General features: G+C 44.5%; 1 protein-coding gene across 1 annotated transcript in view; it reads left to right on the top strand.

Moving 5' to 3' along the window:
- The window catches only part of skic3 (SKI3 subunit of superkiller complex), a 146,721-nt gene that overhangs the window by 43,299 nt on the left and 86,937 nt on the right, over positions 1–16,485 (top strand). Inside the window, exons 6-10 of the mRNA XM_068029718.1 lie at positions 5,167–5,307; positions 7,320–7,418; positions 13,169–13,277; positions 14,082–14,222; positions 16,308–16,409. Coding sequence (XP_067885819.1) covers positions 5,167–5,307; positions 7,320–7,418; positions 13,169–13,277; positions 14,082–14,222; positions 16,308–16,409 — 592 coding nt within the window. The remainder of the gene's footprint in view (positions 1–5,166; positions 5,308–7,319; positions 7,419–13,168; positions 13,278–14,081; positions 14,223–16,307; positions 16,410–16,485) is intronic.

Raw genomic sequence — 16,485 nt, 5'->3', positions numbered from 1 at the left:
GTGCATTTAGATATCAAAGGATAGGAACAGCTTTAAGTGCAATGTCTACTTTGTTATGGAGTTTCAATGTATTAAAGCACATTAAGAAGATCAGCATAAAACGCTTGCAAAAAATAATGTTTCTCTCATTCCCTCACTCGCTATTTGCCCGTTATTGTTTATTTGTTTTCGGGATGTTTGTGATGCGGACATTTATTGCTCACCCCTAGTTGCCCTGAGAAAGTGGTGTTAGGCCTTATTGAACTTTATGGTGATGGTTCTATCCTGATGGTGTTAGATGGGAAATTCAGGATCTTGACCAATGACCATGAAGGAACAGTAATATATGACATAGTCAAGAGGATGTGTAACGTGGAAGGGGACATGGAGGTGATAGAATTCCCATACCAATGCTGTTCCTGTTCTTGGTTGGAGAAGTCACAGGGAAGGGAGGAACTATTGTTGTAAGTTTGGTGGATTGCCACAATGTGCTGGTGGTGGAAGGGTTGGATAATTAGTACAGTAGAACGTAATCCGGATGAAACTGCAAAGTACAGCTGGTGATACTTTGATCTCCGATCCTGCTGTGTCCGCGGCCACTGCATGCGGTAAGTCCATTGCAGAGAAGAAGGAGCAGCGGGACCCTAGGGAAATAAGTCTATCACAGAGGGGAAGCCCCGAACATGCAAAGCGCCCGCGGGAGATGGCTCGGAGAGCATCTGCAGCGCAATGTCGGCAATGCTGGTACCGGCGCCCGAGGATGTCGCTCACCTCCCAAAGGACGCGGATGAGCTTTCCAGGCGTCGATGGTGGGAACTGAGGAAATGGCTTATTACCTGTATCGCCTTTTCCCCCCCTTCCCCTTCCACCCCCCCCTTCCCCTTCCCAGCTCCACTCTCTCAGCTCACCCCCCCCCTCACTCCCCTCCCCCCTCACAACCCCTTCCCAGCCCCCCCCTCGCACCTTCTTCCCCCTGCACCCCCCCTACCCCCTTACAGCCCCCTCCTCCCACTGGCATCCTCCTACACCTGTGTAGGGGCCCGAACAACCCCACTGCCTTGTGGGCGTCTCGGGACAGACCAAGGCTAAGGGAGTAAACCCTCAGAAAATCCGGAGCGGAACCCCGTAGGTGGTCATGTGTCACCTTTGGCATGTTTCCGGCAGTTCCTGCAGCCATGTCGGTGCCAAATGTCGTGCTCTGCACTCCTTTGGACTCCACCAGAAAGGCCGAGAGGGGGGTTTTGACGCTTGGGCAACTCAACCTCCATACATTCGCCCAGGCATGCGCCATGGAGAGGTCACTCCATAGTCGCCTCACAGCGACCGAAACAACACGGAAGGCAGCAGTTACGGGTTATAAGTCCAGCTCAATTGGCGTAGAGATTGAGCGCCACAGGTTGCCTTTGTCGGTGGGAGAGGTTATCGCACCTCACTGGACAGCGACCGCCCGCCTCAAACCGGGCAGCCCCCGGTCAATAAGGTTCTGTCCCGCCACAGTCCACCTGCTTCAATGGGTGCTTGGAGCTCATGGTCATTGCCCGAAAAGTGGACTGCAACACCGCACCAAACAACATGGAAAAAGGAAAGAAGGTACCAGCCCTTCACTTTGCAAGCTAGAACGTCAGAACTATGTGTCCTGGCCTGTCGGAAGACCTTACACAAATCAACGATTCTCGGAAGACCGCCATCATTAACAACGAGCTCAGTAGACTCAATGTAGACATTGCAGCACTTCAGGAGACGCGCCTCCCCGCGAGTGGATCTCTAACCGAGCAAGACTGCACCACCTTCTGGCAGGGCAGGGATCCTGAAGAACCAAGACAGCATGGAGTGGGCGTCGCCATCAGAAACTCCTTGCTCAGCATGATAGAGCCCCCCTCAAATGGCTTGGAATGCATACTGTCCATCCGACTGCTCACCACCTCTGGTCCAGTACACCTACTGAGCATCTATGCTCCAACACTCTGCTTCCCACCTGAAGGTAAAGACCAGTTCTACGAGGAACTCCATAACATCATTAGTAGCATCCCCAACACCGAACACCTGTTCCTGCTGGGGGACTTTAATGCCAGGGTTGGGGCCGACCATGACTCGTGGCCCTCCTGCCTTGAGCGCTATGGTGTTGGAAGGATGAATGAAAATGGGCAGAGACTGCTTGAGTTATGTACCTATCATAACCTCTGCATCACCAACTCGTTCTTTCACACTAAACCCTGTCACCAGGTTTCATGGAGGCACCCAAGATCATGTCGTTGGCACCAGCTAGACCTCATCGTCACAAGGCGAGCCTCCTTAAACAGTGTTCAAATCACACGCAGCTTCCACAGTGCGGACTGCGACACCGACCACTCCCTGGTGTGCAGCAAGGTTAGACTCAGACCAAAGAAGTTGCATCATTCCAAGCAGAAGGGCCACCCGCGCATCAACACGAGCAGAATTTCTCATCCACAGCTGTTGCAAAAATTTCTAAATTCACTTGTAACAGCCCTTCAAAACACTCCCACAGGGGATGCTGAGACCAAGTGGGCCCACATCAGAGACGCCATCGATGAGTCAGCTTTGACCACCTACGGCAAACGTGCGAAGAGGAATGCAGACTGGTTTCAATCTCATATTGAAGAGCTGGAACCTGTCATAGCCGCTAAGCGCATTGCACTATTGAACTACAAGAAAGCCCCCAGCGAGTTAACATCCGTAGCACTCAAAGCAGCCAGAAGCACTGCACAAAGAACAGCCAGGCGCTGCGCAAATGACTACTGGCAACACCTATGCAGTCATATTCAGCTGGCCTCAGACACCGGAAACATCAGAGGAATATATGATGGCATTAAGAGAGCTTTTGGGCCAACCATCAAGAAGATCGCCCCCCTCAAATCTAAATCGGGGGACATAATCACTGACCAACGCAAGCAAATGGACCGCTGGGTTGAGCACTACCTAGAACTGTACTCCAGGGAGAATGTTGTCACTGAGACTGCCTTCAATGCAGCCCAGCCTCTACCAGTCATGGATGAGCTGGACGTACAGCCTACAAAATCTGAACTCAGTGATGCCATTGATTCTCTAGCCAGCGGAAAAGCCCCTGGGAAGGACAGCATTGCCCCTGAAATAATCAAGAGCGCCAAGCCTGCTATACTCAGCACTACATGAACTGCTTTGCCTGTGCTGGGACAAGGGAGCAGTACCTCAGAACATGCGCGATGCCAATATCATCACCCTCTATAAAAACAAAGGTGACCGCGGTGACTGCAACAACTACCGTGGAATCTCCCTGCTCAGCATAGTGGGGAATGTCTTTGCTCGAGTCATTTTAAACAGGCTCCAGAAGCTGGCCAAGCGCGTCTACCCTGAGGCACAGTGTGGCATTCGTGCAGAGAGTTCGACCATTGACGTGCTGTTCTCCCTTCGTCAGATACAGGACAAATGCCGCGAACAACAGATGCCCCTCTACATTGCTTTCATTGATCTCACCAAAGCCTTTGACCTCATCAGCAGACGTGGTCTCTTCAGACTACTAGAAAAGATTGGATGTCCACCAAAGCTACTAAGTATCATCACCTCATTCCATGACAATATGAAAGGCACAATTCAACATAGCAGCATCTCATCAGACCCCTTTCATATCCTGAGTGGCGTGAAACAGGGCTGTGTTCTTGCACCCACACTTTTTGGGATTTTTTTCTCCCTACTGCTCTCACATGCGTTCAAGTCTTCAGAAGAAGGAATTTTCCCCCATACAAGATCAGGGGGCAGGTTGTTCAACCTTGCCCGTCTAAGAGCGAAGTCCAAAGTACGGAAAGTCCTCATCAGGGAACCTCTTTGCTGACGATGCTGCTTTAACATCTCACACTGAAGAGTGTCTGCAGAGTCTCATTGACAGATTTGCGGCTGTCTGCAATGAATTTGGCCTAACCATCAGCCTCAAGAAAACGAACATCATGGGACAGGACGTCAGAAATGCTCCATCCATCAATATTGGCGACCACGCTCTGGAAGTGGTTCAAGAGTTCACCTACCTAGGCTCAACTATCACCAGTAACCTGTCTCTCGATGCAGAAATCAACAAGCGCATGGGAAAGGCTTCCACTGCTATGTCCAGACTGGCCAAGAGAGTGTGGGAAAATGGCGCACTGACACGGAACACAAAAGTCCGAGTGTATCAAGCCTGTGTCCTCAGTACCTTGCTGTATGGCAGCGAGGCCTGGACAATGTATGTCAGCCAAGAGCGACGTCTCAATTCATTCCAGCTTCGCTGCCTCCGGAGAATACTTGGCATCAGGTGGCAGGACTGTATCTCCAACACAGAAGTCCTCGAGGCGGCCAACATCCCCAGCTTATACACACTACTGAGTCAGCGGCGCTTGAGATGGCTTGGCCATGTGAGCCGCATGGAAGATGGCAGGATCCCCAAAGACCCATTGTATAGCGTTCGCCACTGGTATCAGACCCACCGGCCGTCCATGTCTCCGCTTTAAAGACGCCTGCAAACACGACATGAAGTCCTGTGACATTGATCACAAGTCGTGGGAGTCAGTTGCCAGCGTTCGCCAGAGCTGGCGGGCAGCCATAAAGGCGGGGCTAAAGTGTGGCGAGTCGAAGAGACTTAGCAGTTGGCAGGAAAAAAGACAGAAGCGCAAGGGGAGAGCCAACTGTGTAACAGCCCCGACAAGCAAATTGTTCTGCAGCACCTGTGGAAGAGCCTGTCACTCTAGAATTGGCCTTTATAGCCACTCCAGGCGCTGCTCCACACGCCACTGACCACCTTACCCATTGTCTCTCGAGATAAGGAGGCCAAAGAAGTACAGGGGTCAATCAAGTGAACTGCTCTTGTCCTGGATGGTGTCAGGCTTCTTGAATGTATTTAGAGCTGTAACTATTTAGGCGAATGGTGTGTAATCCATCACATTCCTAAATTACACCTTGTAGTTGGTGCAGAGGCTTTGAGGAGTGAGGAGATGGGTCTAAGCTCTAAATAATTTGTTTTCTAATCTCCTTAATTCTTTTCATGATTATCTTAAATTTGTATGATCATGTTAACATCTTTCTGACTAGCGCAATTACCAAATCATAACCATTCATAATCTTGCACATTATGATAACTTCTTAATCTTAGTGAAGTAGCCCTAATTCCTCAAGTCTCTGTACTGAACTGTAATCCCCTCATCCCTGGTAACATCTCTGTTGCAGGTTGCCAAAACATTCAGTCGATTGATACAGCTAAAACAACATGATGGAGTTGGGAAACAAGAACTCCATCAATTGTGGAGGAAGATGATCCAGTTACTTGCAGACAAAGTAGAGAGTCAGGATAATGAGACCCAACAACTGGTAAAGACCCCTCATACATATTAAGATACTTGTGATCAGTAATTACATTTCATAAGTGTTCAAATGAATAATACACTACATATTATAAGAGATAAAATTAAACTATTGTATTCATTTTAATTTTCTTCCAAAGGGATAAAATGTGGAAGTTTATCTTTTGCAATCGATGCTTAACTCAGTTGTTTTCCTGTACAGAATTGAAATTTGTGGTTGCTGTTTTTAGAATTGAACCACCAACTATTTGGTGCAGCAAACTGGGGTTACAAACCCTTCCAGAATAGAGGATTGGTCTCCCAGTCTGGAAAACCAAGAGAAATTTACTTTGCTTTCCCTGTGTACCTTCCCTTCTCGTGGGTCAAAGATAGGCCCTGAACCCTGAACCAGGGAACTCACAGTAATAATTAATTGCAATGCAATTATCCCCAGCCCCAATCTTAGTAGGATCTGTTTTGCAATTCTGGAGCGTAATTGTGGATGTACCTACCCTGCATATACTTTGTGCTAGAATGCACCCTATTGGTTTAGAAGAAGCTGGCATGCAGCCACAGAAGAGGCTCTTGTGTGTCTGCTGGTGAATTTAATACAATGTTTTTCTTCATTCGACAACCACTCTGCTGACAGAAATAAGTAGTCAGTTAAAACCATGCATATCAAAAAAAAAAATCACTGAATATACTTTAATATTATAGAAAAATGTTACATTTCAGGAAAGAATTTCTAAATTGTCGAGGAACAATTAAATTTACTCTTGGGAAAAAAGGAGATAAAGGTTTTCTTCATATAATATATAATATTATAAAGGTTTTCTTCACGATCCTGCTAATAGCTTAAATGAGCCTTATCAGTTGAAATCTAGCCAGTCAAGACTCAGCTTCAATAATATTGATTTTCACCTTCTCAAGTACTTTGGTCACTTAACTATAGCATTGAAATCCCACAACCTGATAAACTGACAATGATATTTCTCTGACTTTGATAAGAGTTTTATTACCTTGGGTGTTACATCTTAAATATTTGCTCTCGTATGTAATCGAAATCTGAGTTTTGAAATTGTAAAGATTAAACTACAGTCAAATTTTACAAATTGTCTGCAACATCTACTTGTGTAGGTTGCATGACAGCTGTGGGGCAGTAAGGCATTAACATTAAGATGTTGTGTGGTTGGCCTTCCAGGATTTTGACAAAACAGAGTTTGCACCCCCAGCTGAAACTGCTTTTTTTTTTTGACATTGCAGTGAGTCAGAGGTCAAACCTCTATGACTTATTACAATGACAACAAAAATCCATTTAAGCTGCTGTGACACATTTTTACTTTAAACCAGCAAACACCATAAATTGTGCAGTTTAGAAAGAAGATTTTCAGAGGGGGGTTGAAAGACCTGCTTCAGGATGGTGGAAATAAATCTGATTTGGTCTTAGAACATAGTGAAAAAGTAAATTATAGATTTGAAGGCCCTAAATAGGAATTACAGATTAAGGTAATTCATTATTATTCAATAATTTTTGTCAGTTGTATGTGCCTTTTCAGCCTCAGCTCAGTGGTAGTAATCCTGCTTCCGAGTCAGAAAGTTGTTCTTGGTTCAAGCCCACTCTAGAACTTGAGCACACAATCTAGACTAACACATTAGTGCAGTAGTGAGGGAGTACTGCATTGTTGGGGCATCTTTAGGATGAAACATTAAACCAAACCCCCATTTGCCATCACTTTTGGATATAAAAGATCCCATGGTACATTTTAAGGAAGAGCAGGGGAGTTTTCCCAATTCCCTGGCTAACATTTAACCCTCATTTAAACCACTAAAACAGATTATCGGGTCACTTATTTGTTTGTTTGTGGGACCTTGCTCTATGTGATTTGGCTACTGCATTTGCCTGCTTTATAACAGTACTTCAGAAGTACTTCTTTAGCTATGTAGTGCTTTGGGACATCCAGAGGTCATGAAAGGTGCAGTATAAATGTATTGTTATTTTTGTTCATAATGCATTGCTAATTCTCTCTATTCTCTGTGTAGTTGATAACTGCTTTTGAAAATGTTCTTTCATCCCTGGACAAGATTCCAAGTGATAACCATCAGAAGCTTTCCGCTGACTACATTAAATTTCTATCAAAAGTAAGTTTTTTGTTTTATTCGTTCACAGGGTATGGTCATCACTAGCAAGGCCAGCATTTATTGCCCATCTCTAGTTGCCCTTGAGAAGGTGGTGATGAGCTGCCTTCTTGAACCATTGCAGTCCATGTGGTGAAAGTACTCCAACAGTGCTGTTGGAGAGTTCCAAGATTTTGACCCAGCAATGATGAAAGAATGCACTGTAATTCCAGGTCAGGATGGTGTGCGACTTGAAAGGGAATTTAGAGGTGGTAGTGTTCCCATGCGCTTGCTGCCCTTGGCCTTCTGGGTGGTAGAGGTTGTGGGTTTGGAAGGTGCTGTCAAAAAGCCTTGGCAAATTGCTGCAGCTTTTAGATGGTACACACTGCAGTCATGTTGCACCTTTGGTGGAAGGAGTGAATGTTTACGGTGGTAGATGGGGTGCCAATCAAGTGGGCTGCTTTGTCCTGGATGGTGTTGAGCTTCTTAAATGTTGTTGAATACCCAGCCTCTGACCTCACAGATATCAGATAAGCAAGGAGCTAATGGGAGGAAAGATCTTGTAACAGTCTCTATCATGAGGGACAAAGTATTTGACAAACTAGTGGGACTAAAGGCAGACAAGTCGCCAGGACCTGATGGCCTGCATCCAAGGGTTTTAAAGGAAGTGGCTGCAGAGATAGTGGAGGCATTGGTCGAAATATTCCAGAACTCACTGGATTCCAGGAGGCTCCCAGCGGATTGGAAAAGCGCTAATGTGACGCCACTGTTCAAGAAGGGAGGGAGACAAAAAGCAGGAAACTATAGGCCAGTCAGCCTAACATCGGTCGTTGGGAAAACGCTAGAGTCCATTATTAAGGAAGAAATAGCAGGACATTTAGAAAAGCTTAATGCAATCAAACAGAGTCAATGTGGTGTTGTGAAAGGGAAATCATGTTTGACAAATTTGCTAGAGTCCTTTGAGGATATAACAAGCAGAGTGGATAAAGGGGAACCGGTAGATATAGTGTATTTAGATTTCCAGAAGGCATTCGATAAGGTGCCGCATAAAATATTATTGCACAAGATAGGAGCTTACGGTATTGGGGGTAATGTATTAGCATAGATTGAGGATTGGTTAACTCACAGAAGACAGGGAGTCTTTTTCAGGTTGGAAAGAGTTAACTAGTGGAGTGCCACAAGGATGCGTCCTAGGGCCATGAATTATTTACTATCTATGTTAATGACTTGGAGGAGGGGGCAGAGTGTAATATATCCAGATTTGCTGACTGTACAAAAATAGGTGGGAGGGCATGTTGTGATGAGGACATAAGGAATCTGCAAGGGGATAAATAGGTTGAGTGGGTAATAACTTAGATGGAGTTTAATGTCGGAAAGTGTGAGATCATGCACTTTGGTAGGAAGAATCAAAAGGCAGACAATTACTTAAATGGAGAGAGACTTCAAAAAAAAGTGCAGCACAGAGGGATCTGGGTGCTCCTGTGCATGAAACACAAAAAGTTAGCATACAGGTACTGCGGCAAGTAATTAAGAAGGCAAATGGAATTTTAACATAGAAACATAGAACTTAGAAAATAGGAGCAGGAGTAGGCCATTCAGCCCTTCAAGCCTGCTCCGCCATTCATTATGATCATGGCTGATCATCCAACTCGGTAACCTGTTCCCCCTTTCGCCCTGTATCCTTTGATCCCTTTAAACCCAAGAGCTATATCCTTGAAAACATACAAAGTTTTGGCCTCAACTGCTTTCTGTGGTAGCGAATTCCACAGGTTCACCACTCTCTGGGTGAAGAAATTTCTCCTCATCTCAGTCTTGAATGGTTTACACCGTATCCTTAGACTATGACCCCTGGTTCTGGACTCCCCCACCATCGGGAACATCCTTCCTGCATCTACCCTGTCAAGTCCTGTGAGAATTTTAGAGGTTTCTATGAGATCCCCCCTCACTCTTCTGAACTCCAGTGAATATAATCCTAACCGACTCAATCTCTCCTCATACGTTAGTCCCGCCATCCCAGGAATCGCTGCACTCCCTCAATAGCAAGAACATCCTTCCTCAGATAAGGAGACGAAAACTGCACACAATATTCCAGGTGTGGCCTCAGCAAGGTCCTGTATAATTGCAGCAAGACATCCCTGTTCCTATACTCGAATCCTCTCGCGATGAAGGCCAACATACCATTTGCCTTTTTTACCACCTGTTGGACCTGCATGCTTACCTTCAGCGACTGGTGTACGAGAATACCCAGGTCTCGTTGCATATTTCCCTCTCTCAGTTTATAGCTGTTCAGATAATCTGCCTTCCTGTTTTTGCTACCAAATTGGATAACCTCACGTTTATCCACATTATACTGCATCTGCCATGCATTTGCCCACTCACTTGACTTGTCCAAATCACCCTGAAGCCTCTCTGCATCCTCCTCCCAACTCACCCTCCTACCCAGTTTTATGTCATCTGCAAATTTGGAGATATTACATTTAGTTCCCTCATCTAAATCATTAACATATATTATGAATAGCTGGGGTCCTAGCACCGATCCCTGCGGTACCCCACTACTCACTGCCTGCCATTCGGAAAAAGACCCATTTATCCCTACTCTTTGTTTCCTGTCTGCCAACCAATTTTCTATCCATCGCAATACACTACCCCCAATCCCATGCGCTTTAATTTTACACGCTAATCTCTGATGTGGCACTTTGTCGAAAGTCTTCTGAAAGTCCAAATAAACCACATCTACTGGCTTTCCCTCATCAACTCTACTAGTTACATCCTCAAAGAATTGTAGTCGATTTGTCAAGCATAATTTCCCTTTCGTAAATCCATGCTGACGCTGTCTGATTCTACCATTGTTCTCCAAGTGCTCTGCTATAAAATCTTTGATAATGCACTCCAGAATTTTCCCCACGACCGATGTCAGGCTGACTGGTCTATAATTCCCTGCTTCCTCTCTACCTCCCTTTTTAAATAGTGGGGTTACATTAGCTACCCTCCAACCTGTGGGAGTTGTTCCAGAGTCTATAGAATCTTGGACGATGAGCACCAATGCATCCACTATTTCTAGGGACACTTCCTTAAGTACTCTGGGATGCAGACCATCAGGCCCAGGTGATTTATCGGCCTTCAATCCTTTATTGCTAGGGGCTTGGAGTTTAAAAATAGGGAAGTCTTGTTACAACTGTACAGGGTGTTGGTGAGGCCACACCTGGAGTACTGTGTACAGTTTTGGTCCTCGTATTTAAGAAAGCATATACTGGCATTGGAGGCAGTTCAAAAGAGATTCACTAGGCTGATTCCTGGGATGAAGGGGTTGACTTATCAAGAACGGCTAAACAGGTTAGGCCTTTATTCATTAGAGTTTAGAAGAATGAGGGGTGATTTTATTGGAACTTGACAGGGTAGATATTAAGAATGTGTTCCCACTAGTGGGGGAATCTCGAACTAGGAGACATAGTTGCAGAATAACTCATTTAAAACTGAGATTTGAAGTAATTTCTTCTCTCTGGAATTCTATATCCCTGAGAGTTGGGGAGGCTAGATCACTGAAAGTATTTAAAGAGGAGGTAGATAGATTTTTGAAATATCGGGGCGTTGAGGGCTATGAGGAGCTGGCCCAAAAGAGGAGTTGAGGTTTGGGGCAGATCAGCCGTGATCTTATTGAATGGCGGGCAGGCTTGAGAAGCTGAATGGCCTACTGCTACTCCTATTTCTTATGTTCTTGTGTTCTTGTAGCCACAGTATTTGTGTGACTGGTCCAGTTAAGTTTCTAGTCAATGGTGACCCCAGGATGTTGGTGGGGAATTAGATGATGGTAATGCCGTTGAGTGTCAGGAGGAAGTGGTTAGATTCTCTCGTTGGAGATGGTCATTGCCTGGCACTTGCGTGGCGTGAATGTTACTTTCTACTTACCAGCCTGAGGTCGGATGTTGTGCTGGTCTTACATGTGGGTATAAACTCTTTCATTGTCTGGGGAGTGTTAGATGGTACTGAACACTGTTTAATCATTGGTGAACATCCCCACTTCTGACCTTTTGTTGGGTGGAAGGTCATTGATGAATGAGCTGAAGATGATCGGGCTTAGGAACTCCTTTGGTGATGTTATGGGGCTCTGAAGAGTGGCCTTCAACAACCACAGTCATCCTCCTTTGTGTTAGTTAGGACTCGAGGCAGTGGAGAGTTTTCCCCGATTCCCATTGACATTACTTTTACTAGGGTTGATGCCACACTCAGTCAAATGCTGCTTTGATGTTAAGGGCAGTCACCCTCACGTCACTTCTGAAATTCCAGCTCTTTTGTCCCATGTTTAGACCAAGGCTGTAATGATGTATGGAGCTGAGTGATCCTGGCGAAACCCAAACGGAGTATAAGTAATTAGGTTATTGCTGAGTAAATGCCATCTGAAAGCACCGTTGATGACCCCTTCCTTCTGTTTTCTGATGATTGAGACTGATGGGGTGGTAATTGGCCAGATTGGATTTGTCATCTTTTGTGAACAGAACGTACCTGGCCAATTTTTCACATTATTGGGTAGATGTCAGTGTTCTCGCTCTACTGGAACAGCTTAACACCAGAAATAGTAGCAGTAGTAGTTATGGTTTGTGCTGCGCATTGTAATACACTCGCTGATTTTCAAACTAGTGTCTGGAAATCTCAGGATCAACATGAGAGCAGTGTCTTAAGAATTCTGTATTGACATCAGTATGTTATCGATTTTACTGTGCAATGGAAGATGTTTTCTGCAGTGATTGTGTTTTCATTTGGCAGCTGACAGTTGTTTGAAAATCCAGCCCACTGTCTTAATTTCCATTCCGTTGATGCTTGGACAATTTCTGGGTCCCGACCCTGCACCTTGTCATTGTGTTGGTGCAATGCTGTCTTCAAATGTAAATTATCTAATTGGGCCAGGGGAGATTGTGGCATACAATCAGCGGTGCTGGGACCAGCATGGAGACGGGAAGCAGCTCCAGATTACAATGTTGAAAGGCAGATGGCAGCCATGACAGGCTTGCTGTTGCCTTGCAGAATGGTGCAGGCAGCAGATCAGAGAGCCAGCAGCGTTACGGTGCAAACAAGTGGCCAAACAGTAAACAAGTAGGCAGGTGAAGCACTATGTTTCAATCATGCTTTTTTTTTATCGATTTCTTTGAATAGTTGTCTACATCAAGCGATGTCCGACCGCATTGCTCCCAACAGCTAAGCATTTACATGCACCGGACCATTTGCTCCTCCCACTCTCCTCTTTGAAAATTCCCTTCTGGCCCTTCGCAGCCTTTTAACAAGCTCCTCGGGGAGCTAAAAACAGGCAGTCAGTTGGAGCCGTGTGAGCTCCCAGCTCCCCAACCCCAACCATTCTTTGAAAATTGCAGTGTGGTCCAGAGCAGTCGGGTTCCAGAGCCACCTTCCAAGAATGCAGTCTTCAATTTGTGCCCACACTCGTGCTTGCCCCAAAGCGTTTTGAAAATCTGTGAATGTGTCAGTATTTGCATATGACTTTTGGAAATGTCTGCAGTGATCCCTTACACAGAAAAGGTTGAAAACTCCTGCACAGGTGAATAGGAATTCAGTGGGATATAAGTGCAATGTAAGCACTTGTGACATGTCTATTATATGCAAAAAATAATTAATTTCCAAGTTTTTAAGATTCCAATGTCATCAACTGAACTGAATACATTACTCAGGAAATGCTATGTTTTACTTTTGTTAAGGTTGTATAAAATCAGATGCTCGTGTTTTTGAAAATAGAATTATATAACTTTTTTGAAACTTCTTTATTTCAGCTGCCACATGAAGAAGACAAGCTAAAACTAGCTTGTGAGGTTTTGATAGCCCAGTATCCTAATTCTTCATCTTCGCTAGAAGTACTCAGCATGCATTTTATCCAGACAGGTAGTTATTTTTGTGCTTTCAAAATAATAACATTTTTGTCCAACTGACACCTGGTGGTTGAGGTGTTTCTCCATAGCTTAAAATTTCTCATAATTTGACACAAATTGTCAGTCTCACACAGAGAAACAATAAAGATCAATAGTGCGAAAAGTGAAGCGAGTGATACTGATACTGCAAGAAGCACTGTCTTGAGGTTGGTGTTGAGAAGTATTATTGAGATAGAACTGAGGGCGTTCCCTCGGGCAGTGCTAGATTAATCTGTGTGTGTGATGTTGGCACTAAATGCAAAATGTGGGAAGGAGCACTTTTCATCCTGAGGATAAAAATGACATCTGCAATTCACAAAAGTACTTTGGAAAGAATAAGAATGCAATTTATTGATCCAGAACTCTGTGTCTTACAGGGTTTATTTTAAATGCAGGGTATGCGGTGCAGGTTACAGAAAAATATTCTAGGGGTTCAGTTGTCTTCTAGGCAAGTTTTAACCCAATGGCATTGAACGTGTTTAGCGATGCGTTGATCTACTAGCACTTTTGCAGGTGTATTTTTGTAGTTGGTGCTTTTTCGAAACATGCTACTGTGCAAAAATATTTGTTCTTCAGTGCTAGTGTCCTTCACACACTCTAGGAGCTTGCCATGGACGCTGTTGGTGGCAAACTTCTATAGTGTGCTGAGGATACCTTTTATTTAAAGATTGAGGATGACACTAACAGGTAGGAAATCTTTCTATCCAATTTGCAGTGGTGTATAATCTGTGAATTGCTGAAGGATTCTGTTACTATACTATCCTCTCATTTTATTCAGAGTGCTTTAGTGAAGAAGCTTTTCAGTGTTATTCAAGACTTAATAAAATGGAAGCAACAAATGGGCTAGGCCTTATTGGAGTTGGAATCAAAGCAATGCAAGAAAAGAAATATGAAGAAGCAGCAAAGAACCTTACTGAAGGTAGTTATTTTTTGAGGGTGACTCTTTTTGGGAAATTGTGCTTGTGCAGTAGGAAATCTACCAAACAAATGTAATACACCATATATAATGTGCTGGGTTTTATTCTAGGGATGGGGGTTCCAGTGGTGGGCCGGAAGGTGGGAGGAGACTCTGCCTCGGCCCTCTGTTGGCCCCCGTTGCTATTTTCATGGCTGGCAGACAATTAACTGCTCGCTGTCAGGGGCGTGATCCTTTAAGGGACGAGCTCCCGCCTCCAGAGCTACTGGATAATTGGAAGACACTGGGAGAAGTAAGTGGAGTCAGGGCCAGACGGAGCCTGGTGACAGGGTCTTCCCGGGGGGGTGGCCATCGCCGCCAGGGGCCATGGATTGCCCCCAAAGGAGAGACTCCACAATTCCACTGGGAGGCCGCTAGGTATTACCTAGTTGTGTCTCCTCAAGACGGCGGGACCCTCTATCCTCCGCATAGCTGAGGTGGAGATGGTAAGGGGCCCTAAAGTGGTCATTAATTGGCCACTTAACAGCCTCAATTGGCCTGGGGTGAGAAGGTCATCCTTGGCCTTCCCCGCCCCGGACAGAATGGCGTAGGCCCAGGTGACGCCGGGAACAGTGGCCCCTGCCGTTTGATGCCCGCCTCCAAGGGCAGAACAAAATCCTGCCCAATGTCTCTGTTGTTCAGCAATCCTCGGAAAATGTATTTGATTGCTCTCTCTCATACTTTATTAAAAATAAATGTCTTAATCATGCAAAAGTTAATATTTTAATGTTGATTTTTGTGTTTACAATTGGTCTGTTGATTTGTGTTGACTTTTCAGCTACTACATTTTGTGTGTTTCCTTTTCAATCTGGTCCTGGGTTCACATCAGTCCAAGTTCAGGAAAGCATCCTCCCTGAAATGAGTTGGACAAATTTCAGTCCAGTTTCTAATGGTTATTGGCTCCAAGCACAAAACTCTCCTAACTTGACATATGCACACATGCACATTAAATTGGCAGATTCATTTCGAGAGGGTGATTCATGCATGAAGTTGAAAATGAAAATAGTTGGAGTTAAACCAAGCTGTCTGGGCAGAGTACAGAGAACTGCATGCTATTTGGCAATGCTGTATGTAGTTTGTGAGTTCCTGATATGGGTATCTGGGATTGGGTGGCCCAAGTATACCATGTACAAGTTCCTTGATTTATCCAGGGTGTTTCTGGATCACCTGTGACATCAATCAATGCTACAAGCCTCCTTCTGACAATATGATTCAATTGCCCTGTCTGTAGTAGTGCAGTTGGATGGTTTAGCATCACAAGTTCCTCCTGGATGACTTATAAAGTATATAAGTTGAAATATATTTCACTCTCTAGCACTGATGTAGTTTACTTTTACTGAGCCCACATGTTCACCTCAAATAAAATAGAAAAGTCATCAAATTTAAAACAAATTGGAATGAATTTCAATTGCCTATATGTGCAGTTTGGGGTGTGGTGTGATCAGATATTCTAATGATCATTAATACAAATAACAATTTTGACACATTTTGCAGTTTTGATTCTTAGCAATAATATTTTACAAAGTAGAATAAAATAGAATGGAATGATGCATGAGAGGTATCGTGCCTTATAGAGTCATCTTTGGCTCAGAAGGAGGCCATTCGGCCCATTGAGTCCGTGCCTAATGAACTAGTCGGAACTCCACAACTCTGGAGAGATAAGTCCGCCATTAAGCAGACAGCTGCAGAAATTTGTATCGACCGTACCTTTCCCCCACCCCAGAGTCCAGTGCCAAGTCCATTTCTATACTCACTGTTCAGATTTATTTTCTCTTTGCATGCGTCGGCTGAGTTATTATTGATTATGTTAGTTGGCAGTCTATAGTTTTATCTTTTGGCCATCTGCTTTCGAAAAAGGTGAGGCTGTATAAGTGTACTTTCAGTATTTTGTTATGGTTGGTTGCTTCTATGATCTACTTTTCATTATGGTACCTATATGCCCTAGCCACTAAAGAGATAAATGTGTTTGCTGAAACTGTTGATTTTTTTTTTTCCTTTCGTTTGTTCTGCCTCATACAAGATCTGAGAGGAATATTACTTGTGTTGCAGGGTTAAAGCAGGCACGTTCAGCTATTATAGCTTGGTTTTATCTAGCAGAGATCCAGCTCCGGATGCACAAGTGCGAAGAAACAATTCACTCTTGCAGGCTGGGTAGGAAATTTTCTTTTGTTTGCATACCATATAATCATATACTAATTGATTTCCCATATCGATGTTCCTGGATAAA

Source organism: Heterodontus francisci, chromosome 4 (assembly GCF_036365525.1).
Source record: "Heterodontus francisci isolate sHetFra1 chromosome 4, sHetFra1.hap1, whole genome shotgun sequence".
NCBI classification, from domain to species: Eukaryota; Metazoa; Chordata; class Chondrichthyes; order Heterodontiformes; family Heterodontidae; genus Heterodontus; species Heterodontus francisci.
The sequence above is the reverse complement of the archived record's forward strand: the minus strand, read 5'-3'. Positions and strand labels throughout refer to the sequence as shown.